The sequence below is a fragment of the Cyprinodon tularosa genome, unplaced genomic scaffold (assembly GCF_016077235.1).
Source record: "Cyprinodon tularosa strain WSP-4 unplaced genomic scaffold, ASM1607723v1 ctg66, whole genome shotgun sequence".
Taxonomy (NCBI): Eukaryota; Metazoa; Chordata; class Actinopteri; order Cyprinodontiformes; family Cyprinodontidae; genus Cyprinodon; species Cyprinodon tularosa.
Genome location: NW_024039407.1, coordinates 184,679 through 211,858, shown reverse-complemented (window position 1 = coordinate 211,858; position 27,180 = coordinate 184,679). Strand labels below are relative to the sequence as shown.

The following is a 27,180-nucleotide window of genomic DNA, read 5'->3' as shown; positions in this document are numbered from 1 at the left end:
TAATAGTATGATTTGAGTGACTTTCTATTTATTCATTCACCATGCATTTATGATTTAGCGCCTGCTTGCTTTTATAATAAAAGAAAACAGTTTATGAGAGAAAACATGTAGATGTGTCCCTTTGGAAATAAAATGAAAATCTGAGGAACCAGCGAATCTAATTTTACTAAGAGACTGGATGAAAAAGCTCTTTGCTTGTAATATTCATCCGAGGAATTGAGGTTGATGATAGAGCTTCGACCGAACACCTCTGGAAATCTAAATAATGGAGCTTTGACATTGATCAATCGACAGTAGTTAGTGCTTTACACAAACCTGTGTTTAGAGGGAGGGTTCTATATCCCCTTTCATTAGCAAACCATTTTACAGCAAGGGAACCATAAATCTTGATTGTGTAAAATCAGCAAAATGCCTTTGGACATGGTTTGTTTACAGAATTGCTGAAAGCAAATCTGATCACTGATAGCTGGTATTAATTAATGCTGCACATTGTCTCTCTCCCATAGTTCAGCGGCAATTAGATGCACCAACAAAGGAACTCTCTTGCATGATTAATTAGGGCATAAAATTATTTAGTCTCTGTCTGCTATTAACGGTTGTTTAATTATTCATAGAAGACTTAAACCACAACCCCGTGTCTGTGGAAAATGCTGCTCATCCTGTTTTTGGTCTTCTCCTTAGCGACTTACAAATGTAATACATTTTCTTTTGTTAAAGTTCAGCATTAGTATATTAAAAGTAAAGCACCTGGATTTAAAATTATTCACACCCCTTCGATCATTCCACAGTTTCTAACATCACAGCCGTGATTGCAGCATGATTAAAACCAAAAACTAAATAAATAGACTTTGTTTTGCTCATTAAAACATTTCCCTCTTTTTTAGAGTTTTTCTCAGTTCAACACAGGTGGGCGAGAAGTTTCCTGCTTTGAGGCAGTTTAGGATGTGCTGGTTTGGAGATGCTGTGCGGTTGTTATTCAGACTTACTGAGAGATGTTTGGTCACATGCAAAGAAAAAACAAAAATTATATTCCAAACTGACTGGATCACAGGCTTGATGTTGAAGTGTATATTTTTGAAAATGAAAGTCTAAGGTTTCTTCTGATATTTTTTCTGATTTTAAGTAAATGGCTTTCTTCACTTTTATTAGACCATGTATCTGTGGACACTTCAGTTTCTTAATAGCCCTTATCCTTGAGGTGTGGGCGCACCACCGATCTTTGTCTAAAGGAACGGACTCTCCTGTCATGCCATGTGTCGGTGGAGAAGCTGCTTAGATTCTCCAATAAGGAGTCCTCTGCACATTCCTGAACTACATAAACAACGCCACTCTAGTTTTTATTTTATTTTATCCTTAGGATGAACCAAGATGTGTCTGGAAGTTCTATTAAGTTCGGTTCAATTCAGTTTAGGTATATAGCTCCAATTCACAACACGTCATCTCACAGCACTTTACGGATACAATACAGTCAGATTGGTTAAAAGGTTCTGTCAAGGAAAAACAGTTGATTGCATCCAGTCATTGACTTGCAAGACAGGCTCCTCCTGGATGAGCTTGCAGCAACAATATTCACTTGCATTTTGTCGTTGATTCTTTAGCAATCCCTCACACTAAGCATGCATATAACAACAGTGGAGAGGAAAATATTTCAATCCAGAATGGAGTCACAGCTGAACAAGAAGAGACCAGATAAAGCTACTGTGATGAGAAAAAGCAGAGAGTTAACAAAGTTAGAGGTTAAACTAGAATGGGAGGATAGAGCTAGAATAAATCAAAATGTGGAAAAGTGTATAGCCACAGAAATATAGAAAATGGCTCAGCATAACTTTTTCTGAGAGGTTTCCAGCAAACCCTGCTTTAAACTAGTCCAAATTCTTCTCTCTAACTTGTTCTGCTTTCTAACTATTCTTGGCGATTTGCTTTCATCACATAATATTTTCCCATAAACCTATTAGGTCATAAAAGAAACACAGAGATTCAATTAGAAACAGATAAATAGATTTCTCTTTAACAATAATGTGACTTCTGAAGGCAGTTGGTTGATGCAGGTTAGAGTAACAGATGATAAGGAAAAAGGGCAACAAAAAAATGCAAACAGAATTTTATTACTCTAACGATTTTTTAAAATAATTTTCCTTTCAATCATAACCAGGGGCTAAATAACTGCATCATATTACAGAGCTTTGATTACTTTTGCAAGGTGAAAATACGTAAAATATTCACAAATATAAAATTGGACAGCAATGTAGATGACAGGTGTTATTATGCCTTTAACTCATGCAACATGATGAGTTACTCAGTTTATTCGATTAAACATGAAATCAACAATAACCAAAAAGAAGAGTAATAACCATATGCCCGGCTCCTCACTGAGCTGCTAAGTATCTGTGGGCAGATTAGACAAGACGCTGAAAAACAACGCAGTGTGGTGCAACTCTAGGAGAACTCATTATAACACTACTGTATGAGAAAAAGCAACATGATACTTTTCAGGGTGTCATTATGGGGGTTGGGACTGTTATTATACCATCATAATTTTATAGCTTGTGCACAGTAATCCCATTTATTGCGAGAACAGCATGATCATTTCCAAAACTGGTTGTCAGAGATCCATTTTTGGATTGGTGGAACATTTATATGAAACATTACCTTCGATAAAACCACAGTCATTTTTTATACCACATGAGGGTGGATAAAGTCAGCTGAGCCAGCGTTTTACTTCAGAAACAAACCAGTCATAACTAAATATCTGAGTCCTTTAACAGATAAACACGGGTTAGAGTGGACACCTTCAACCAGGGGCGGATTTACCATTAGTCAAAACTAGGCAGTTGCCTAGGGCCCCAAGTTCCTGGGGGCCCCATAAAACTCCTTTTACATGTGTGGTTAATACAGCTTTTACTTGTTTGTGCACATTATGTTTTTGATAGAAATCCTTTTGTTAGAATGCCATCAGAATGCTTATAATATTACCGTAAGTATGTTTCGAGGGACCCCCTTCAGTGTCCACCACATTGGATCAGTCCATTTCCATATGCAGAAAGGTCCAAAACAGACAGCAACAAACAATTTGATTACAAAAAAGCACTTAGAGCCAAATCTAGTGACTAGTTTCTGTTAATGGTGACATTGGTGACAACATATAAAAGCAGCGAACTCTGCTCTCCAGAGCAAGTAGATTGGTAACCCCGCCTCCTGCTCTCCTCTATCTTGTCTGTTGTCATGGGTCATGCAGTTATTATTTTATCCATATGAAAACTGGGGAACAGACAGGCAGATCAGGGCTTGTCTACAGTCAAAAGAAGGAATGTGTTATTTACTTTCACCATTGCATTTTTGGAAACACAGGAAGTAGCAATCAGCTAAGTAGCTTAGTGCTTCGAAAAAATCTCTGATTCCTTGTGAGACAGCATGAAAAGTCAGATGAGTGCAGAAAAGGGACAAGAAAAGAAGGACAAAACCTAGCACAAATAATGGATGTCTGTTCTATCAACATTTCTATATCTGTATAATAGGTCTGTCTATTGTGTTGTCTTCTCAATTCTGAGGGCCCCCTGCCTGTCCTTGCCTAAGCCCCCAAATTTCCTACATCTGCCCGTGCCTTCAACATAAAATAGGAATTTGAATCATTAACATTAGCATTTTCGTATCAGCTATCAGTGAGCTGCAGCTAAGAGAGCTACAGCTGAATGGAGGAAAACCTACACAAAAAAAAAAGAAAGAAAAGAAGATGGGCTTGAAATCCCTGGCAGGTTGGTTTTCCCTCAGTCTGTGAAATGTCTCCTGGGTACGTCTGTTTGTCCCTGATGCAGAAACATAACACTCTGAAGCCCTGAGGAGGATTCGCCACATTTTATCTCAGTAAATAGACAGGCTAAGCTGGCAACACCAGAGGGTTCATGCACACTTTTGTTTACCTTTGTGTTCCTTCAGGGTAATTCAATCCTACTGGTTTTTAATTAAAATAAATCAAATCAATATCGACTGCTTTTGTTGGACAATGCAACGAAATAACAAAGAAAAGAAAAGTCTGAAAGATGTTAGTACATCTTTATTTAACCAGCTTTATTTAAACATCACGATTGATCATATTTCCTATATTAGGATTATATTAGTTCATTCTTTGTGTGTTTGATTCTGCCAGGGCTGCCCAATGTCACTGATCCTATTTGTGGTGCTCATGGGCAAGTTTTTTTTTACCTTCCTCTGTGGTAGGAAACGTGTATAATGACTCAGGGAAAAAGATACAGCTGAAAGCAGCTGAAACAACCTTCCTCTGTAGGGGGGGCTGGGACACCCTGGAGAATGGAGGGTGAAGTGTTTCTTCATCCAGGGGATTTTGGAGTAAAGCATGAAGAAGTCCACTGATCAGATGGCTTTCAGGGTTTTTACTTCAGAAGCTTTTACAAAAAAGTCCCACTTGGAAGAAAAGACTTAATGGCAGATCCAGAACTTGCTGTAGGCTATATATCAATAAGGCTTAACTTGATCACAATCTGTTAAGTAGCATATAATCCTCTAACAACTGCCAGTTACAGCTCTGGACCAGTTACAGCTCTGGACCAGTTACACCTCTGGGCCAGTTACACCTCTGGACCAGTGAAGGTATTTAGGGGTATCTGGCACCAATATAGCAGTCCTGTAAGTTGGGAAGTGGAACTTCATTGATTGGATATTTTTTGTCTATAAAATCTCACAGGACCTGCTTTGGACTTTGGGGGATTTTATGACTTGTCCTCCAAGATATGCAGGAATCTGAAGTCCTTAGGCTGACTCCCTGTAGCTGAGAGAATAGCCTTTTAAAATCCTTCTGTTAGTCTATAGCACCTCGATACATAACAGATTTATTGTCAGTGTATCAGCCTCCCAGACCACACAGGCCTTCTAGATCCAGCCTATTCTGTCCACCCAGAACTAGAACCAAACATGGAGAAGCAGCATTTAGTTCCTATGCTCCACTTATCTGGAACAAACTCACAGAAGACTCTAAAAGTGCAGAAAATGATTTTAGGTCAAAGCTAAAAAAAATAATAAGAAAATAATCCTAACAAAACCAATTTGTTTGGAGCTGCCTTTGACTGTTGAAGTCTTATTTTTAGTTAAGCTATTATTAGTTTAGGTTTGTGGTCCTGACTATTTGCTATCCGACTATTAATGGATCTTCCCCAAAAATAATCCACAGATTAATCGATTACCAAAATAATTGTTAACTGGACGCCTAATACAAATGCCATGGAAGTTAAGGCTACACCTCACAACTGTTGTTCTTCTTCACAACTTTTCCTTTGTAGCTGGGCTTTAAATAAGGTTGTAAAAGGTCATAGTGTTTAGAATTCAGGACTGGTACCTTAAATGCTATGTTCCTCTGCAGCCTCAATGCACTGGGTATTCTAACATCCATGTCCTTTTTTTCAACAATCTAAGCCATGCATAGATGAGGTGTTTTGTCGTTGAACCACTTAAATAAAGATAGACCATCGCAATCACCTTAGAAAAGCGGCAGCTTTACAAGATGCTCTGATCCTGTAGTCTAGCCATCATAGGAAGGCCTTCGTCGAACTCCATCATACTCCTATGTAAAAGATGTCTGGGTCACCTTAGCTGACTCCTTTCACTGTGGAAGAGAGGAAACTCTACTTCAAGCTTCTCCCACTGGTGAGTGTCGTGCTAAATAAAAAATAGGCAAATAATCAGTGTTACTTACTTTCCTTTTTAGAGGTTATAATGTTATACCTGATTAGTGCAAGACTGTTTTGACCGTGGAGGAATTGGAATGAACTGGAATATGGGTGGCAATACATTTTTAAAATCATGATACTTTGTGGTACTATGATAATATGAATTGCAGTCCTTTTTAGATTGCTGTAATGCTGGGACAGAATGGCAAAGAAATTACAGCCTTGATATCACAATACTGCTCTGGGAAAACATAACCATTTGAAATGGGCCTCTTCAAGACTTAAGCTCCAAACAGTAACTTCATTATAGGGAATTTATCAATACTCTGTTGGAGGATTCCAAAATATTCAGACCATTGTTTTTTTTTTTAGTTTTTAAACATTAATTCCAAATTTTTATAATGATGTATGATGGAAATCTGGATTTCTCTCCTGAAAATGCTCTCTCCAAAAAGCAATCTCAGATACACAGTAACGCAGGACATCCATTGTACAGAGCTTTTTAAAAAAACAAACAAAGTTTTTTATAACAACAACAAAAAAGTATTGCATCCTTTTTTCAGTTATTATTTTTATATTTTTCATACTGAACGTTGCAAGGGGAGTTTGATTTGATACTTAGTTTGAACCCTCAATTTTTGCATGTCTGCGCAATTTCCCCTTATTAAGACAAAGGAAAGTTTTTCATTATAAATATAAAGATCTAATTCACAGTTAATTATGCTTTTATTTTTTGTGTTTATGTATGATTTACCAATCGAAGTGTTATTCTCTGCCACAGCTTTCAAGAGATTTTACATTTAAAAGTTTTGTGCAGTTAGAAATATTTTGTAGTGACCTACTATGACCACGTGATGGCACTGTGGTTTAATATGTAAAACCATATATCCCCTTATCTTGGCAGTTTTTGAAACTTTTGAGAATTCCCTTAAGGAAACCATGTCAGATAGAGTTGGAAGGCTGCAGCCGAGCGATTAAAGAAAGTATGGCATTAAAAAAATCTGCTGTTTTGATCTTGTTTCCTGTGATCCATAAATATTGAGCAAAAGGGAAAGTGATGCTTGAGTGGGGACTGCAGCACCTCTGTAGCTCTGCAAATGAATGAAGATGCAAATGGTGGGAGGGCGATTTAAAGCCTTTAGTGACACTAAGCACACCCCAGAGGCCATGGTGCAGAAAGCTCTGCCTCAGCACATCAAGGACGAAGCCCCACCGTATGAGCGTCCCCTTGGCACGCATTACATTCAGTTCATCTACATTTCCAGCCAGACAAACACTTGACTCCATATGCTAAACTGAACCAATGACAAGGGACAGATGTGTCCTCCTTAGAGAGCCCAGTTTCATAAGCTGCTGCTCTACAAACTATTAAATACCCAAAAGAAACCTACTAGATAGCAAAAACCACACTCTATTTTACATGAGAATGGATATGTCTGGAAAGCGTAACCCAGCTTTGCCTTGGCTGTAAATGTCAATTTCATGTCAGATTCTTTCTCTATTCATCCATGTGATTGCTTTATTCCTTTGCATGAGAATAGATCGCTGCCCTATTCTTCTGATTCTGGTAAATGAGAAAGATCCTAACGGACGGGCTCCAAGACAATCACATGGTCAGACAGCACTTTATAGAATACGAAACTGTGCAATAGACTGTGAATTTATGCAGTTACAATATCACATCCCTTACATCTTTGCCAAAAGGACAACAAATAAAAAAAGAAACAAAACAAACACAAAATGCCTTGAATATTTATTTTCTCAAATCCTCTGAAACAAGATAAAAGGGGCCAAATAAAACAAATGGACTGCATTGAAAAAATATTCATATGCCTATAACCTCTGTGTATTTTCATATTTCTTCCCAGTTTAACACATTTTTACATTTTAATGATGAGTGAATATCCATATGTAACAGCAATTAGACCGCCATGTCTTTAAAGGTGTATCGCTTTGAGCTTCGCACATCTTGACTTTTTTGAAAATACAAATAAAAATCCATGGAGAACATCTTCTAAGATAAATTTCTAAGTATGGAACATATTAGTGGATTTTTACAGAACTTTTGTTAATATTTACGGAACCTTTACAGGGACACACTTACACATTGATAATGTTTAATATAAACCAATCACTTGTAGATGGCCACATGTTTTCATTGTCCTTTTGGTAAAGTGACCCTCAACTAAAGGATCAAGTATTTTCATAGGTTTTCTTCAAGGGTTTCTAAGTCTTCAGCTTCATCGATCTTCCAATGTACTATAAAGCCTCTTTCCCACTGAAAATACCAGGTTTTTCAAAAATTTGGCAACCCACTAACAATCGGTATTTGGCTGTCTTCCCACTGACAAAAACGTAGAATCTTACCCCACACTGGCAAGCTGCATGGCGTCTGTCCCCCTGTCCATGCATGTCTGGTGACACCATCACGCTAAGGTAGCATTGATGATGTCACAAATGCAACATAAATCACTAAAGTAAACAATGGACAGCAATATATAAGGAAGCTGGGAGGTAGTCGTCTGTCTGAATCCCTCTTACCAGAGCTGCGTCATGTTTAACGAATTTAAACAGAGTTGTTTTGGTATGTTAGATCAGAAGCAGCTGACATGTGTTGACATATGTGCATTTTGTTTTATGTTGTCACGTAATTCAGCGGGTCAGCCCGGGTCTAGCGTTCCCACAGCATGCCAATCAGAGCCGAGGTAATTTTAATGCGGGTCGCTTGAGGAGTCATCTGACCCGGATAGACACCCGTCGGTGAGCTGTTCCCACTGCAACTAAAAGCCAATTATTCCCAGGTTTAAATGGGTTTTTCGGCCATTGGGAAAGAGGTATTTGTCACTCCCTTTCAACAATGGGCCACCATGTGTCACTTTAGTAATGGTAGAATGTTCAATATTAATTGACTAAATAGAAAAATCCATCAAAATGACTACATATGTGAGAGCATACTGATCTAAACAATTTGGTGTTTGTGGCATCACAAGAAAGCTGAGACATTCAATTACAAAACATTTATGTATTAATTTTTGTGATTAATACGCTTAAACAGGCATTATGGAGTTTTCCAATGATACTGCCACCTGTGGCCAAAGCACAGAACTACGACACTCATATCCTCGTTCTTGTAGCTCGCACTCATATAAAACAAGGTGCTTTTTTCCCCCACATAAAAAGCCTCATGTGGATTTGCCATTGGTGTTTGATAAAAGCTGAATGCCGCACGCTTCTGAGGATCCACAAATCCATCTGGAATAAAATCTATAATTTTTTGCTATGGTCTGACCCATTTAACATGGATGCATTTGACGTCACATCCTCAGAACCAGCATGGGAACCTCCAACTCAAAGTATATTCAGGAAAATAGGCTACAGGCTTACAGATGCATCAGCGCTGACCTACAGATGTGTCTGCCCATCAAACAATATTTCAATTATGAAGAGTTGAATAAAAAAAGGCTTTTTAAAGGATATTTTTCAGTAAAAACTTATAAAATGTCTCTTGAATGTTTATACCAAAGAAAAAATAAAACAAATATTTAAAAAGCGTGATTTATTGCACATTAACAGGCTTTACCTGGCAAAAAAATAACAGGGGCGGAAAGAATACTAATAATTTTATAATTGAACTTTATTGATTTCACATTTAACTCCCTTGGGGAGCAGCGGGCTGCCATCGTGGAGAGCAATCAGGGGTTAAGGGTCTTGCTCAGAGAAACACCTACTCACTTTAGATTCCCTCAGCCAATCATATACCTGCATCTCTGCACTGAAAGCTCTCTCTTCTCACAGCAGCGAGTGCATTTATGAAAAGTCACTTTGACTGATCGGGATAAAGTGCTGCATTAGACTGCAGGCAATGTAAGGGCATAATTAATATTTGAAAAGTAATTGGTTAGATTATTCTGTCACTAGAAAAATAACTGTTATCAATGCCGTTAGAGTCGTAGGGAAGTCATATTTCAATGTCAAATCATTCTGGCTTAAACATGTATATAAATGTACTCTTTATCAAACAATATTGTCCCGACATTTAGAAAATTTCTATAAAAAAATCCTGTCTTAAAATCTGTGTATTTTTTTTCTTTATCTTATGCAGGCCGGTGAGTTATACGTCAGCTTGTACACCTAAATTCAGCCAATAATATATCAACGGTCATCTGTCAATCACATTTTTCGGTCACAGCATGTTGATTCATATGTTGCAGCTAATATACGCAACGGTTGAAATAAGAAATAAGAATCATTTCCTTTCCCATTGAGTTGCGTCCCAGTGTTCATGGGGATGGACGTCTGTGTCTTCAGCAGGCGTAGAGCTAACAGAACTGGCAGCATTGCGAGGCGAGGGCTCAAACATGTACAGCTGTAAGCCTTCTACACCAAACCAAGCTTCTGCCGCCCTGGCGTCCCCTTCCACAACAACTTCGTCCCCGCTTTCCTTCTCTAAATAAAAAAATGTAAGATGGAGGAGACGCATCCACAACCTCCGACACAAAACTCTCCTCCTTTTGCATGTTTCCGCAATATGCTTTCAAGACACCGGCCACAACCGAAAAGCTTGCGAACCTTCCGGCACAACAATCCCGCCCCCTTAATAAACGACCAATCACATTCACTTTATGCACTCGTGTAGAGTTGGGCACCAATCGGGAGAATTTGGAAATACAACAGTTCAAACAGCAGCTTCCCTACGACTTTAATATATAATGCTGTTACTCCCAACATTGCTCATATGGGACCAAACCATAAACACATCTTACAATAGATTCATGTCTTTGGATCAGACCCTCAGCTTTACTAAACACAAAGGGGATGCCCACTAAGATTAAATTTCAAAAGAAGAAAGAAAAGGTAAGTTCTCCTTTGAAATATTTTATCCTGTTTATGTCTGTAAGCACTGTTCATGTGTTTTCAGCGGGTTTTGTATTTGCAGTGCTTCTGAACTTGCTGGCCTCAATGTTCTATAGTCGTGGCATTTCTTGTCACAGCCTTTTTTTCTTTTGCATGTGTTTTGTGTGTTTGTCCAGTTTTCCTGTGTATGTATTTGCTGCACATTTGCAACTCTATAAAAAATACAAGGTTGGATCTCAGACACTAAGTAGATTGTAAAACAAGCAGACAGAGAAACACACATCTATAATCAATATATATATATAGACTGCTATCAGTCTATATAGCAGGGTTCACTAACTTTCCCCAGTTTCACAGTTAGCCTCAACAATGTTGAAGAGTTTGTTTTCATTTTTTTTATTTTAAGCCAGCTGAAAGAAGCTTCCTGATGGATTCTTGCAAAATAGTGTCACAACCATGATGGCCCCTTGTGGCATGTTGTTTCTCTGAGTCAGTCAGGCATACAAAAGTACAGCTTTCCTCTCCACTGCTTACAGAAATGCGGGTGAGCCCACAGCAGGTGAACCTGTCAGAGTCAGCACCTGCAGCATCTTAACAGCTAGAGGGGGAAAACTGAAGGACAGAGAAGGTTTAGTCATATAGAGCTGTCCTTTGCTGCCAGGGGAGTTTAGTGATAAATGTGAAACAAAAACAACGTTCAAAGACAGATGTTTAATATTACATATAAAGAGCTATTTTTCCACTAAAGAAGACAAAGCAAGACAAATTATTTACAATGTTAAAAAAGTATAAATTGATAATAAAAATAATCAATAATCAAAATAAAATGCAGTACATATTTTAATGATAACTTCTTAAAATCTGGTTTATAATTTACAGATTCCATATTTTGTCAGGATACACTACAACATTTTTTTTAAAGCCTTATCTTAAGAGACATTTAGAAAAACCTGGATAGTGTGATCTGTTTTTTTAGTCATTTATATTCAAACTAATTTCCATTTCAGAAATCACATTAAAATTAGTCAGTATCCACCTGTATGCATTTAATCTCAGCATAATCCACCTTTGCTCTGAAGGCCTTGGACGTGTATTTGAGACTAATGGTGAATAGAACAACACCATGAAGCTAAGGAACACAGTAAACAGGTCAGGTAGAGAGATCTGGAAACATTTTAAGAAGAGTTAGGTTAGGAGATACTAAGCCAAACAAAACATATCAGAGAGCCCGGTTTAGGTGATCAGCTGAAGAATGTGGAACAGATGCAAATCCTACCAGGACATGGAAGTCAATCTAACTGACAAGGTGGAAAAGAGAATCATTAATCAAAGCAGCAAGCAACAAGCCTGTGGTAGGAGGAGCTACATAAATGCACAACTCACAAATCATGAATCAGGATCAGGAAAAAGGCAGCCATAGTAGAAAGAAGCCATGAGTTGTCTGCTGCAAATCATGTGGGGGACAGTAAACATTAGTCAGAAGACTTTCTTGTTAGATGGCGCCAAAATATGCATTCTTGGCGGAAAAACATCACCCTGAATCCACCATCTTTTTACTTGACATGCATGGTGGCTGTATGCTGCAATGGGGATGTTTTTCATAAGAATGGACATTAAAACTGGTGAGAGTTAATAAGTTGAATGCATGGAACTTAACGCAAACAAATCCTGAAAGAAAACCTGTAACCAAAGAGCTGAGACCAGAGGGAGGGTTCACCACCCAGCAGTGCAATGACTCCATGTGGAACATCCCAGTCAAAGTTGCTGGATACAACTACACAATTTTTGAAGAAAATTCTTTAAAAACAAAAGTAAATATCAAATTTTACTCCTTCCAAATCAAAATCCTCCATCATGTATTATTTACAAATTCAGGCAGAAATCATGCATGTGTTAATCCATCACATTAAATCAAACCAGAATTTGCTGAAGTTTATGAAAAAGTTCTGAGGTAATAAACATTTTTCTGACGCGATGTACTTCAGTAATTACCAAACTGAAAAGCATGGCCTTTTGGTCTTTCAGAGCTTTGCTCATACAGTTGTTGGTACTATAATTTTGTTTAAATGTTGATTTATGGACTAATAGACTGTAATTGCTGCTCAGTGCCGGCGTTAATCCAAGCTGTCGCCCTCCTGAAACACATTAGGCTAGATTTGTGTAATGAAGTAATTAGCTCAATTATGAAGAAGAAAGTGGGGACCGCGTAAGAAACTGGGAGCAATAAGAAAGAATGTAGTCAAGTGCCATGGGTTTTTTCAGTCATGGTATTATAAAACTGTCTGAAGGAAGGAGTTGAGAATGATCCTGTTGAGAGCAAATGACTTTCCTAATTAAAGCCCACAGATTTTAACACATCTCATAAAAAAATGTTTTCTTTTCGGTTTAGTTTCAATGTCTACCAGTCTGAGGTAAATATTGTATCACAGTTTTAAATGTCACCCGTTTTCAATTTTCTTGCATTTTCAAAACTAAACTTCTGTACTTCCTTTTTGGCTTCATTTCCCCAGCAGATGCTGTTATTACAAACAAGAGCTCTACATCGTCTGCTGGTATTGTCATTGTTATTAGTTCTTTGGATTGCCTGTGGAGGTATCGGGCAAGCTCAGGGGGAAATGGACGCCGGGCCGGATAATTAGCTGTTCTTCAATGCCAGACGGGCACAGTGCCGTCACTTAGAGGGGAAATGGAAAGTGGCATCCCTATCAGAGCAACACTGGAATAACCTGTGAGGTGTGAGGGCTGGGTTCCAGTGCATCTGTCACACCACAATGCAGACAGCTCCTGGTTTGACAATACTGGCAATTGCTTAAAAAAACCCTAAAGCACAGCTAATCATTTTATCTAAAAAAATATCCATTCTGGCAGCAGCTGTTAAACTTCTCAACTGTGCTGCAAAGTAAACTAGATTTTGCATTGTTGTTGTGAATGGGTTTTGATACAAAGACTGGAGGAAATCTTACAGAAAATACACATGAAATAGAAAAGGTGTGTGAAGTTTTTATTGACCTCTTTGCAATGCTACATTGTTCTTATTCTCTTCACACAGACAAACATTTCTGCTTCTGAAATCCTGATTTCATCCTAAAATCAACTTGACCTTTGGCAGACGAGCATAACGATGTGGAGTACAACTGCACATGAAACTGAGCTCAGCAGGAGGCCATAAAAAATGGGAAGAACTACATCCAGAGGCCCCCTGGGATACGGAGGTACAGGAGCTCGTCTCACGATCAGATCCAGGTCACGCCACGTCAGATCCCCAACTGAACAGAGCACAAAAGAGCCAAACGTGTTTAAGATTATAAGAACCATGGGAACACCTTTTTTCACAACTTTGCACCTGAAGTAATCTCTAAGGAGGGTAAATAAATGGAGAGGTGATAATTACATTTTTGAATCTGTAAATGTCCTGGGAAATATACTTTGTAAATTGAGAGTGTTGATGTTGAGGAGTAATGAGTTGGAAGCATGCCCAAAGCAACCCCATCTAATCCAGCATCTCATCTAAAGATTAATAGATTCAGGGTTCACAGAAACATCATTCAGACAATAACCCAAAAGGCCCCCTTTGCAGCCTGAGGATTTCCTCCTCACATACTGTATACCAGGATCCTTGGTTCTGCATGGCTATTTCTCTCTGTTTAAGTTAATGTCCATTTTTTAAACTGTGAGGAAATATTACTCTTTATTTTTCTGAATCTTTGATGAGCCCGCTGCTCCTTATTTGCATCTGCATTCGTGAAGCGGCTGTTTAGGGATTTGGCATGTTTCTCGTAGTCCTCAACGTAGCGCTTCAAGCTTAAGGCTTTATCCTGGTTGATGTTCTTCCCCACTTCTGTAAAGACAAAAACACAGAGACGATCTCACATGAAAAATGTTACCTTTAAGATCAATGTTTTTTTTTAAGGTCTCTTTAAACCATCTAACCATCCTTGGTGAAACACAGGTCTCATCATTAAAACTCTAATTATTGAGGTGGCCTCCTGATTTTCTTCAAAATATGAGAATTGTATGACCTTATTGTTCAATATAAAGTAATTTAATTCTGTCAATGTCAAAATCCTTGTTTACATTAAATATTATTTGCTAAACCTGTGGTGTAGCAGTCAGCGACTAGGTCAGGGCTCAATTTTGAACTTGTATCCTAGTTGGATCAGGAAGGGCTAAATTGAGCATAAAGCTATGCCAAAAAGGACGGATGAATGTGATGCCTGCTGTATAACAAAGGAAAGCTAACGTGTTCCAGAGAAGCACCTCAATCATGCCTTTTTAAGTTAAATATGGATTATTACTATAAAGGTGAATATGAACTATAATTTTTTTATCTGCTTGTCTTTTTGACACTTTAAATTTTATTTTATTATATGTTATTTTTTATTTGTTTGTTTTTTTAAACTGTGTCCTGTCTGGCAATGTGGCAATAAGAATAATTGTATTCATGCCAAAAAGAGCCCAACAGATTTTACTTTCACAAGTGGAGCCATATGGCAATTGCCATATGGCTCCACTTGTTTCATACATATTAAAACTACCTGCATATAATTATGCAGAGAGTTTTACAGTTTATATGGACACTGCAATGTAAATAGAGCAGAAAAACAGAAGAAGAAAAAGGAAAAAAAGGAGAAAAGATGAAAGAAAGAGGAGATAGAAAGGAGACAATGACAAAACATTTTAAAATTTTAAAGGCATTTCACCAACGCAAACCCAAACTGCTGTAGTTTTCCTTGGATGTAAAAAAATTCTATGCATAAGGATTACAACTGACAAATACAAAACATATCACACATGCTTTTTTACGATGTTACGATATTGTTACGATGTAATAAAAAGTAAGGGATAGTTCCCCATAAATTAAAACTTTTAATTGACTTGACTTAACTTGAATTTAAAGCAATACTAAAGAACTTTCAGTTTTTCCAGTCAATTTTGACTCCCCTCCAAAAGCTGTTTTGTTTTGCCTGAAGGAAGACAAAATTTCCCATAACGACCAGCGCATAGTGTGGTAAAGTCCCGAAACATTTCTATTTCCAGTGGCTGTGTGAAACACGAATAGCGATGAGGTAATGAATCTAACTGTTGGGAAAAAAGTGTCATAATAAAACAAAATGTTCAACTTTGGTTTTGTACCATATTCCTGCATTGCCGCCCCACCTTATCCGACTCTTCAACGACTGATGTGCTGATGGGCCTTAACACAGATAAACATAATGTTATGTTTGATGATTTCACAGTAAATTCATGTATAGATCCTAGCAGGAAGGTGCAGCATCGCCTCAATATCAGCCCTGCACAATTTACACAAATATAGTCTCTCAGGGTAACAAAGTCGCGTCGACTTCTGTCTTTATAACAAACGGGGGAAAAGGGGGAGGGACATATGCCTTAAAACTCTCTGCACATCTGGAGTGTTTTTGTGTGGCAGGGTTACTGGCACCCTCTTCAAAGATACTTAGTGCCGCTGAACTCGATAAACACACCCTGTGGCCATGGCAGACGTGTCTAGGTGTAGAACTAGGTGTAAGACGACATATAATTACAAAAGTTATGAAAACATTTTAAGTAGTTTAAAAAGTTACTCAGTGTTGGTTTAGAAATTCTGCAAAAGTAACCAACTTCTAGTCTGGATTTCCAGTTTGTATTTAAAAAATGTTGCCGCCGTGCAACTCTAGTGGTGTGCCTTTTGAAAAATGGGAGAAAAAAAGAAATGATATGGTGAAAGAATTTACGTTTTTAGCATTATGAAATAAAACAATTATTATAAATACATTTTTTTAAACATTATTATCAAATATATCTTAAAATAATACATTAATGTGAAAAAGCATTTAAGGTATTTAAATCTAAACTTTGAGGCAAACTATCTCAGATGGTTTTGGGGACAGTGGGCTGAAATTTCCTCTGAAATGATACAGAAATGATACGGACAGAGCTGGTTACCGAGGCAAAATGTCACAATGAGAGAAACTAAATAGTTCAGCTATTTGTTGTGAAAAATTTCAAATTTTAATGGTAAAAAAAAAAAAAACTCACCAAAACATTATAAATTGACTTAAGCATCCTTGTGGATTCATGTCTCCACATCATCCATTATCTCTGATAATAGACACTGCGTTGGGCACCATCCCTTTTTTAACGGACGTCTCAGAGTTGCAAAGTCCATTAATTTCTGACAATTGAGACCTTAAATGGCATTATCTTGCCTTTACCATGGTCACTTATAACCAAAATACTTATTAAATCAATATGATAACAGTTTAATTTTTTAAAATAGCAATACCTGTAGTATTTCCACAAGAAGCTGAATGGGCTATGCAATATTTCTTGTTTTTATGTGTCACCACGGTTACCGGCTATGACCACAGAAACTGCAACTAAATATATGATGCCACATGATAAAAAATATAATTTCAGAAGGAACCAGCACAATAACTTAATGTCTTGGTGGAACTTTTTTATAGGTGTCCTTCAACAACTTCTATATGGACACCCTACAGCCAATCAGAATTGAGTATTCACCTAGATCATGGTATAACATATGCAAAGTCCCCTTTACTGAGTGTAGGTAATGCTGGTGCAAAACTCATTTCTAATAGATTATGGTAATGATACTGACCTCTTGGAGGGATGTGTAGTCTACAAAAGGAGCATTGATGTGTAATCCCCAGACGGCTAGATTCACATTATGTATGTGGGAAAATATGCTCTGACTCAGCAGCAGGAGGACAGTATAGTTTACTTTCACCCAAAACAAACGCCTGCAGTGGCTAAAAACAATTAATAGGAAATATTGGATATTCCATAAAAAATTAGTGAATGACTTGAATGTTGTTCTGATAATATGAGAGAAATTGAGTGGGATAGGTTATGCTTTCGGTTGACAAATTGAACTTTTTGAATTAGTATACATGAGTGGATTTCTTCAGAACTTCAGTCAAATGATCAATGATTGCTACATCCTGCATCACGCTGATTTCCACCCTTCCAAATTCCTGTTTTACAACTTGTCTTTGCATATTTTTCTTGTGTTATTTTTTGTATCTCCAAAGCTGCTGATGAAAGGAGCAGATGGTTTGTTGTCGGGCCTGTGTCAGCTCCACTGAGTCCTCTGTCAGATCATTTACACCTTCTCCTTTCCATTGCTGCTCAGCTGCAGAGTTGATGTGCACACTGGACTGTAGCACATGCCAGAGATTGGCAGTGTGCAAACTATGCCAGTCTTCACATTCCAATTAAAAGAAACCTCAAAGTGATAAAGCAATTCTTCCTTGTTGTTCAAGTTTTAGAGAGGCCATTGTGACAGGAATAAACCAATTTTGAAAATGTGTAGAGATGCAGCAGAATGAGGCTTTGTTCCAATTTCTTTTTGTCAGGGGAAATGTTGTGCAGTTTGCTTTTGGGATTTGCTACTATCAATGGTAATATACATGAAAATTGAGCAGCTTTGATTTGACAACTATCCAATTAGTAGGTTAATACAAATTTCTATCCATGAAAAAAAAAAATGATTAAGTGCTGCAAGCGACAAGCTTTCTTTACGTGTTTATTTAAAGCTAGGAAGACTCTTTGCCCAATTCTTATCCTGACTCCCAGGAGAGTCTCTTGTCAGTCTGCAGAAGTTGTGGATAGTCGTCAGAGCAAGTTGGCTCAAAAACCACTTAGTAGGAGAGGAGATGAGGACTGGACTGAGTATTTTTGAGAGAGGAAGCGACCTGACCTCACTGATTATCAAACAAACAAGCTTTATCTTTTGTGTTAGATTTGGACAGGGAGCAGCTCTGCAAACCAGTGTTACTTAAAATAAAAAAGAAAAGCTGGGACACAGCAATAGCAAGGAGATAGCTTTTTTAATAATCTTAACTTGTAAAACTACACAACATTATATATAAACTTGAATGCACAATGGCACTTAGGATTAAACATACAAAACTAACCACAATCACATGATTAAAAACAAACAAAAATGCAGAGAGAAACTCAAATATATCCAAGACTAAAAAAGTACATATTTAAGGGTCTAATTGAAATGAACAAACAAAAAAATAATGAAACGTCTTAGAATTTTAGAATATTTTCTGTTATTGTTAATTACTTGTCTTTTGGTGCAATCATACTCTAGACTGTTCCCACGGGAGTTTGATGCAATCAGATAATTTAAGTTGCTTTAAAACATTCTTTAAAATGCAATCAATGACTGGGGATTTTGGCCATGTTAAGACGTTTTTTCTTAACTATAAAAAAAATGTAACAATATGAGAATAAGTCAAAATATTTTGAAACTGAAGTCATAAAATTAAAGCTTAGATTGTTATCAAGATCTGACATGTCGATCATTTCAATGAAAAAGCAGCCTCAGACTGAACCAAGCATTTTAACACAGGGGAGACAAAATGCTCTGCTTCTTTATTCTTGCAAAATTTTTCCTCATAATATTAAAACTTTATTTTTGTAATGTTATAATTTAATCTCGCAGACCTAATATAAATTTTTAGTAATAAAAAAAAAAAAAAAAAAAATCTCAGCATAGCCATAATACTTTATTGTAGTAATCCAGCAGGAAGCCCAGATGTCAACTATGTATTTCTCAGTCTTATAGTTGAGAAACAATAACCAGTCGAGTAGTCTGAACACTGAATATGCGAACAAAGTGAAAGCCGTGTAATGCATGTTCGGCTTAACTCACCCAAGGCAATGTCTGTTCTGCCAACGTGCTGCAAAGCGCGAGAGAGCTTGTCGTAGTATGTCTTCTCACCAAACTCTAGCATCCAATCTGTCAGAGCTGTTCTGCATTGACCCTTTTCATCTTCTAAACACAAAACACATGGTAGTTAGAGAAGCATGCCACTGCTTTCTAGGATGCTAAAACAATAGCTCAAAATAGAGTTAATGATATAAGAAAATGTCAAATGCATAAATAATAAATAATGCTTAATTTCAATTGTTTTAAGGTCTTTTTCCTCACTTATACCAGATCTTTACTTTAACTTTAAAAGGCTCTTCATGTTCCCAAATCTGAGAATATTTGACTATGTTTTAAAGCATTTAAACAGGGTAATAATAAATGTGGCTGTTGTTTTGTTGTAGGCTCTTGTAGTATTTCAGTAAAAATGCATCTAAGACTACATTTAGGATACATATATATTACTGTATACTCTATAAAAACAAAAGAAAACTGCCTTTTTTTAATATCCTCTTGTCCAAAAGGTCAAACCCTTTAAAGAGGAAGAAAAGATCATTCATGTTTTTCATTCTGGTTTTAAAACTAACTACAGGAGGGACAGAGTCTGCAAGTTTTTAAGGACATACTCTGAGAAAAAAATAACTTGGGTGAATATGCTGTTCTAATTGCTGCTTTTGATACTGTTGGACACAATATTTTATTATCTTGTTAACCGACCCAATTTGGTTTTAGTGGTACTGCACCGAAATGGTTTAGGCCTTATGTGTCAGACAGAACAAAACATAGATAATTTTGAATCCTCATCCACTCCTCTACAATATGGCATTCTGCAGGACTCAATCCTTGGACCCCTCCTTGTTTCATTTTTATTTGTATCCTCTAGGTTTTTTATTTTTTGTGTTGATGACAGTCAGATATACATGCTTCTTAAAAATTAGTCTTTTTGATCAAGCCCATATCATTGTATCTTAAAGACTTTAAAACAGCAATGCATGCCTTTCTTACAACTCAACTTGATTACTGTAATGCTCTCTACATCGGACTGAGCCAATCCTACCATTGGTCCAGAACACTGCTGCTAATCATATTTATATTGCTTGGCTTAGGATGCAGGATTCCTGCAACTGGAGGGCCGGCTTTTCAAATATCAGCTTATTTGTGTTCTTGGGCAAGATACCTGACAAACATTGGTAAAGTGTTGATGGTGGACAGAGGTCCTGGTGGCCTCTGTGTACAGCAGCCTTGCCTCTGTTAGCGTGCCCCAGAGCAGCTGTGGCTACAATGTAGCTCCACACCATAAATTGCTAAATGATTAAAACTAGTGCATGGTGTTGACTTTTGACACTATACATAAGTGTCCAGTTTAAGCTGTTAAGTCTTGTCTTGTTCCATCTCTGTACCAGGGTGAGCTGTTTAACACATCTAGTGTGGACCAATAGAGACAATTTAAAAGTGTTGAATTTAACTCCCTAGGATTTGAAAATAACACCAAGTTTGCTGTGGATCTGGTTTTTAGGGTCATAGGTAGGCTATTATTTTATCCTTTGGGATGTCAATTAGCTGTTCCCTCCTGTATTTGTATTGTTGCTATGGTAACACACCATAAAAAATTATGAGTGAAAAAGAAACCACAAATAAAAATCTTTCCAGCCGCAAATAATCCAGAACCGAACCAAAATGAGACATTAAGTCTTAAAAAAAAAGAAAGCCAAAACCTTGTAATAATTAATGTGAATCTGAAAAAAATATGTGCTGATATCAGACAAGGGGCCACCTTCTCTGATGCTGTTCTGAAATAGAAAATGAACAGTCCTGATCTATTCGCTGAGAACACCTGCCACACTGGGTCTGATGTTACAGTTTTCCCCACCTAAGCACATTTGATGACCCAGTATGACCTCCTCCCCCCCTTTTTTTTTTTTTTCAAACACTTGATAAAAAAAGGTCCCGCTGTGATTTAAGTTGTGTTAAAGGTCTCAAATGACCTGTGGACGCAGCAGAGGTGTCTCTCTTGGCTCGAAGTTTGAGATCCAGCTGATTATTTTCTGGAGACAGACGGTCAATGTGCTGAAAAATGTCCTCTTCTTGGCGAGACAGGGCAATCAGGAGGTCCTCACACTCTTTGGAGGTCAGCAGCTCCACTAAGCGTTCCAGCTGATGAACTCCGATGTCCTCTGTTACTGTAAGCCCAAGAGTAAGGAGAAATGGCAGTACCATGCACAGAAAGCAGCAAGCAACAAGACTATAGCTTGCATTGTTTACTTAACTGACATAGGAGAGTGTAAATATTTGCAAATAAGGTTAATGTAATGAAGCTTAGCTTATGTTTTACTGATTTGTCTATAGCCTGTAAAATTGTCATACAAACCTAAATAATCTACACTGAATGATGTCTTAACTCCATAACTTAAAATCTGAGAAAGTTATTTTGGATTTTTCTCTGTTATTGGATGTAGGCGTAAATGTCCCTACTGTCTGTTTTTCTTACCTGTATCATCCTCCTGGGTTTTGTTCAGCAACAGAAAGAGAAAAAAGACGTAAATTTTACAGACCTTCATGTCAGCTGTTAAGTGTTGGTATGTTCTGCTAATTTTCATCATTGTTTATTTACAAACTGTAATGACTGTCTTGAACTTTTCGAAAGATAAAGTTAAGTCTCAGTAACTAATCACCATGGATACTGTTGCCGCCCACTCGCTTCCTTTATTTATGTAATACCTCTTATTAGATCTGTTTATGACATTCTGTTTGTGTCTTCTAACATTCTTGTTTTCTAACATTCTTGGACATCCAATTTAAATGTTAACCACAAAAATTAGATAAATTAATATTTTAATAATAAATTAAAAATCTAGCACAGCATTTGTTCTCATATTAATTGTTAAAATTAAACATGGGTGTTGTAGATTACTGTGTTTAAACTTCAAACATGAACTTTGATGGGGAAATAGTATCAGCTTTTGTTATTAGTGAAGTCTATTCATATGACAGGGCCACTTAATTATTGTTGTTCTCTAAATAAAGCTCTCTGTGGTCGGGCTGACAGTTCTGGTGAGTGGCCTTAGTAGAGTAGATTTGCATTCATGGAATATTCTCTCAAATCTTTAAATATCTTTGATGATACATGTTGAAAGAAGTCATTATTTTTTCAAAATTACCATGTTTTGAACTGGTCAGAAACCAGACCTGTCTTATGTTTCCCCTTGTTTCTCTGTCACTTGATTTTCTTTGGCAATCCTCTGAGGCTTTCCTCGAAGTTATATCGAGATTGAATTCCATGCTGGTCAAGTTTGATTTATTTTTTGTTCCTAACTAGTTGAATTTTGAAGGCATTTATTTGCATTGAACTTTATTTTCTGGCTACAGAATAATTGGACCTGTATGCAAAATCTAATTTCAAATTTTAATATGCTAAGCATTTGCTAAACATGGAAACTACGTCAACCGCAATTTAACACTACTTCGTAGAAATCTGTCATTTGACATCATACTCAAATTTATAAAAGTTTATGTTGTAATGTTAAACCATTGTGCTTTTTTGAACCATGCACTTATAATAAATTTTCTAATTTGCTTCTTTTTAATTTTTCTTGACTGAAAGATTCATGCATTTATGCATTTTTAAACTATTGAGAACAAAAACAATGGTGAATATATATGCATGCAAATGTTCTCACATGCATACAAAAGCTTAAGTGTACTTCACTTTTATGGTTTTGTATGTTAGAAAATATATGTGATTGTTGGACTTTAGAGGGATATCCTGTTTAAAAGCCTTTGACTGCAGAACTCTGCTGTTAAAATTAAACTGAAAGCTCTGTCCAGATAAGGCCTGGTTTATCCTTCGATATTTGTGCTTTACACATTTTGAAAACCCATACTGTCTTGTCTTTACATGGTATTATATCTCACACTTTAGAAAGAGTGAACATGGCAGCAAGTGTGAAGTGCAGAGAAATAAAAAAGCAAACACTTTTCATGTCTGTTTTTCTTTCCATTGCAGAACATTAGAGTATTGTGCTGGAAGTGCTAGAGATTCATCTGTTTAGCAGGGAGAAAATATTTAATGGTATCATTGTAAGGGCTATGGCCAGGGCATGTTTTAAATTGTTAATAAGCTTCATCTGCCAAGAAGTAAAGGTTGTTTGTGTGGGCTACAGTCTTAAATTCTCCATGCAGGCTAATGAAAAAAAAGTGCTCAGGGGCTGAGAAGCACAGAAGCTTAGGAGTGGGTGGTATAATGGTTCAGCAATGGTTTGAGATGTTGCGCTATAAAAAAAAAAAAAAAAACACTGGGCAGGAGGTCAGGAATTTTATTCATGTCACATCACAGTTTTCACAAAATAATCCAATCCAAGGCTTGCATATGTAGCACAAAATGCAGCAAAAAAAAGAAATCTGTAATACTTTGTTAAAAACGGATGATTATCATTAAATAACAGGAACAAACTAAAGGGATTCTTTGTGGTCGGCTCCTGTAGTCATGCGTCCATGTCTTTTACACTTCAAACCACTGAAATCTGGTTAAATACAGATACAGACTCCGGTGGAATGAAGGATAGAACACATGGCATATTCCTGCAGTTTCTGAAATTAAAAAAAGACAAATGCACACTGTCAGATCATCCTTCTTCATACTTAGATTTTCTTTCTCCCTCAGATTCACGAAATTTCCCCAAGGTAATGAAACCTAATCAGTCTTTTTTTTTTTTTTTGGAAAAACAACGACTCCTTAGTTTCACTGAGAAACCTTGAGCTTTATTTTCAGATGTGAATTGTTCAGATAGAGGCCACCTCTGCAACCAGGTGCAGAGTTTGCAGTTGGGACTCCATGATTAATGAGGAAGCCTCTGAGGTTGAGGAGGTAGCTGCGAGTGTGCCTGGAGTCAAATGTCGACCTCTCCCTTTTTTCTTGAGTTTTACGTTAGACTGGAGCGAGACCGGGCCTGTCCTGCTCCTTGGCTCCAGGGTTTCATGCTCTGACAAGTTATCTCTAGTCTGAGCTGAGTTCTGGCTTAGTCATCAGGAATATGAATGCAACACTGTCCCTCTCAAGCTCTCTTACAATCAGACTAGCTCAGAAATGTGGGCTTAGGCAAAAAATAAGAATAAATAGAAAAAAGAAAATCTGCTTAAAGAGATTGCAACCTTCTAAAAGTCTCTCCTTTTACTGCTTATATTCTGGGTTCAAAATTGACCTTTAATTCTGCTTCTCTTTACAAAAAAAAAAAAAAAAACATTTGTTGCATCATCTTAGAAATAAAGAAAAATGCAACAAGCCCTTTTAGCTCGATCCAAGTTAATATGCAACTATCTAATTCGTTAAACGTGCTAAGAATGCAATACTCACCTTATTTTACTTATAGTTCCCATTGATGCCACGCAACGATGAATCTAAGCTCAGGCTTGAAGGAGGCTGAAGATACTTCTGACAAGTTTTGCTCTGACTTTTTCTCTACCTCATTCAGGTGGTGATTTAGACAACTACACCAACCAATAATATGAAAGCACCTGAGAAGGACCACCCTTTTTTCGTGTGTGAAATACCAGCCACACCTTACCATACAGAAAGGTCTTAATACCAAGAAAAAAAAGTGTAATATAAAAAAGAAAAAAAAAAAAACGAATTCCTATGTTAGTTATATTCTTAAACTGAATGTGATCAACAACAATAGTTCTATTAGCATAATAGAGTTACCATGTTTTATACTTTGAAGGCAACGAAGAGGAACTCCAGGGAAATTAAAAAAACTGCAAATAAAAAAGGATTGTATTTTTGGATTTGTTAATTTTTATCTTACCCAGAAGAAGAAATTGTTTCACAAATCCCTAACAGCCATTTTTTCCAGGAGAAATATATGCAACTAAGGCGAGTTTCCTTAGTTACTGTGCTGTTAGTTTAACATTTACATCTGTACGCTTAAGAACTAACTCCCACCTTACATCAACTCAAACCACATTATGATAAACTGTTAAAGTATCTCAGCTTTGCTATACAGCATATTGTTGCCTTTTTTGCAGAATGTTATTTATTCTTTGAACTGGATCCGAACATTTTAATTGGTTTTGAAAGACAAGTAAACATTTGGCTCTCAAACTTTCCTGAGGGATGGTTTAGCGCCTAAACATCCCGTTCTGTGAGGAACATTTTGAAAAGCATTCCTCTCTTTCACAATGGCAGGGCTGGGGGTAGCAGTGAGGGGTGGGTGGGGAATAACAGTGCCGACACATTCCTGAGGTAGAGAGCTTCATGGAGCCTCACCTGAAGGGACACGTTCATTTAGCACCAGTCATCTCTATGTGTGATTTTATTGACAAGGACACCAGCATCTTTGATTTTTAAGCTGTTGTTCTCCAGGGACAGGCTGAGCTTAATCTCAGTGTCTGGTGTGGACCAGATTGCTCAGGACAGTGACACCTGTTAAGTGTAATCTTTTGGACCACTTTAAGGCGACAGGGGAAAAACAAGCCTATGAAAACCCCCAGCTTAGAGCAGCTTTGGATCCAGATAACTAAAACTGAAAAAGGAGCTTAGATATGTTTTTAGTACCACTAGCTGGACAGCATAATGGTCAATCCAATATGATTGAGCTACTCAAGTGTTTTCTTATATATTTCAACATATTTACAGCATGTATAAAACACAGTTTTCAAATCTAAAAAAGTGTTTTTTACCAGCTTAAAAATGAAGAATACATGTCTCAGCCTGTCTTTTTTATATTTTAATTTATTGCAGTCCTGAATTCTGCCTAAACCCTAATGCCTGACATCAGCCACACCCCTGGTGTAAGTCATTGCATTGTTCAGTCAGACTTTGTGTGTTAGAATAAAATAAAAGTCATTATTTTGTTGAACATGATTTGATAAAACATTATAAAGAACAAAAATAAGGAGACTGTATTTTCTGTTAGGCTGGTAGCTTTACCAAAGAGTAGGTCATAAGAGTCATGAAAGTTGGCATTCAATTAGTTTACAGAAAGGAGCTTGCTATAGAGTTCATTTGCTGGTTCAAATTGTTCTCTATTTTTTGCCTTAGCCCTTTTTATCTGCAGGAATAGAATGCATCATGTTTTACTTTTATTTCCTTTTACTTTGCTTCTATTTTTCTTCAATTATATTGTCTAATTTATGTAAAGCACTTTGAATAGTCCATGTACTAAATTGTGCTATACAAATTAAATTGCCTGGCCATTGTATTTTTCTTTAGTTAGCACTTTAGTTTAGTACTATGTCTGAATTAATTACCTGAACTGATGCATCATACTACTGTCTCTTCACAAGCTGCAGCCTAAATTACTTATTTTGAAACAAAGTTCAGACAGTTTCTAAAAGATTTGTTGAATCAAATGTTCATGACTTCTCTGAGTCCTGTCTATGGCTTATACGGTAGATAAAAAAATGCCTTCAACTACTATAATTGCATTGTGAATGTAGAGTAAGAATAAAGCAATATGCAAATGAAGCTGATGACAATGGAAATACAGTGATTTTCTTACAGTTATTGTCAATGTTTTGTCTTTAAACATATGTGCATTTTTGTCATGCAAGGAAAACACCATGGATCCTGTATTAACAGTGTCCTCAACCACATCTGTTCCAAAGTCAGAATGTCTGAGTTTTCTCACGTATACCTGAAGTATGCATGGTGTATTCAAGCACTTTACTCCCCCGAAGGCAACATACAAAGAGAGCGATTGCTCCGTTGTAACATGTCACAGTGAGGAATGTGAACTTCAAAACATTAATCAGACATACAGAAAGCTTTTGCAGGGATACATCCATATATGTCGGTGTAACAAATGTCTCAACTATGTTCACAGATGGTTAAAAATCTCCATTTTGTTACAGACCACAGAGTTTTTTTATTGAGAAAAAGCACCTTCTTTATTAATTCATTTCATGGAACATGTGAGAACAGCACATTAAACACAACTTTAAAATATCTCTTTATTTGAGAGGTTTTTA

The 27,180-nt window shown here is 37.0% G+C and overlaps 1 protein-coding gene and 1 long non-coding RNA gene across 2 annotated transcripts; both read right to left on the bottom strand.

Annotated features, from left to right (window-relative positions):
- Positions 1 to 13,525: 13,525 nt before the first annotated feature.
- On the bottom strand, positions 13,526 to 22,012 carry LOC119799383 (transmembrane and death domain protein 1-like). Its single transcript, XM_038309232.1, has 5 exons — positions 21,704 to 22,012; positions 21,201 to 21,395; positions 19,219 to 19,341; positions 14,218 to 14,370; positions 13,526 to 13,798 (listed from the first exon to the last, which is right to left on the bottom strand). Exons 1-5 carry the CDS (start codon positions 21,813 to 21,815, stop codon positions 13,623 to 13,625), a joined length of 759 nt encoding a protein of 252 aa, XP_038165160.1. The 5' UTR covers positions 21,816 to 22,012; the 3' UTR covers positions 13,526 to 13,622.
- A 1,500-nt stretch (positions 22,013 to 23,512) lies between these two features.
- Positions 23,513 to 24,653, bottom strand: LOC119799384. The gene is made up of 2 exons (XR_005282847.1): positions 24,566 to 24,653; positions 23,513 to 23,802 (listed from the first exon to the last, which is right to left on the bottom strand). It is a non-coding gene; the product is annotated as an uncharacterized LOC119799384 (long non-coding RNA).
- Between the last annotated feature and the right edge of the window lie 2,527 nt (positions 24,654 to 27,180).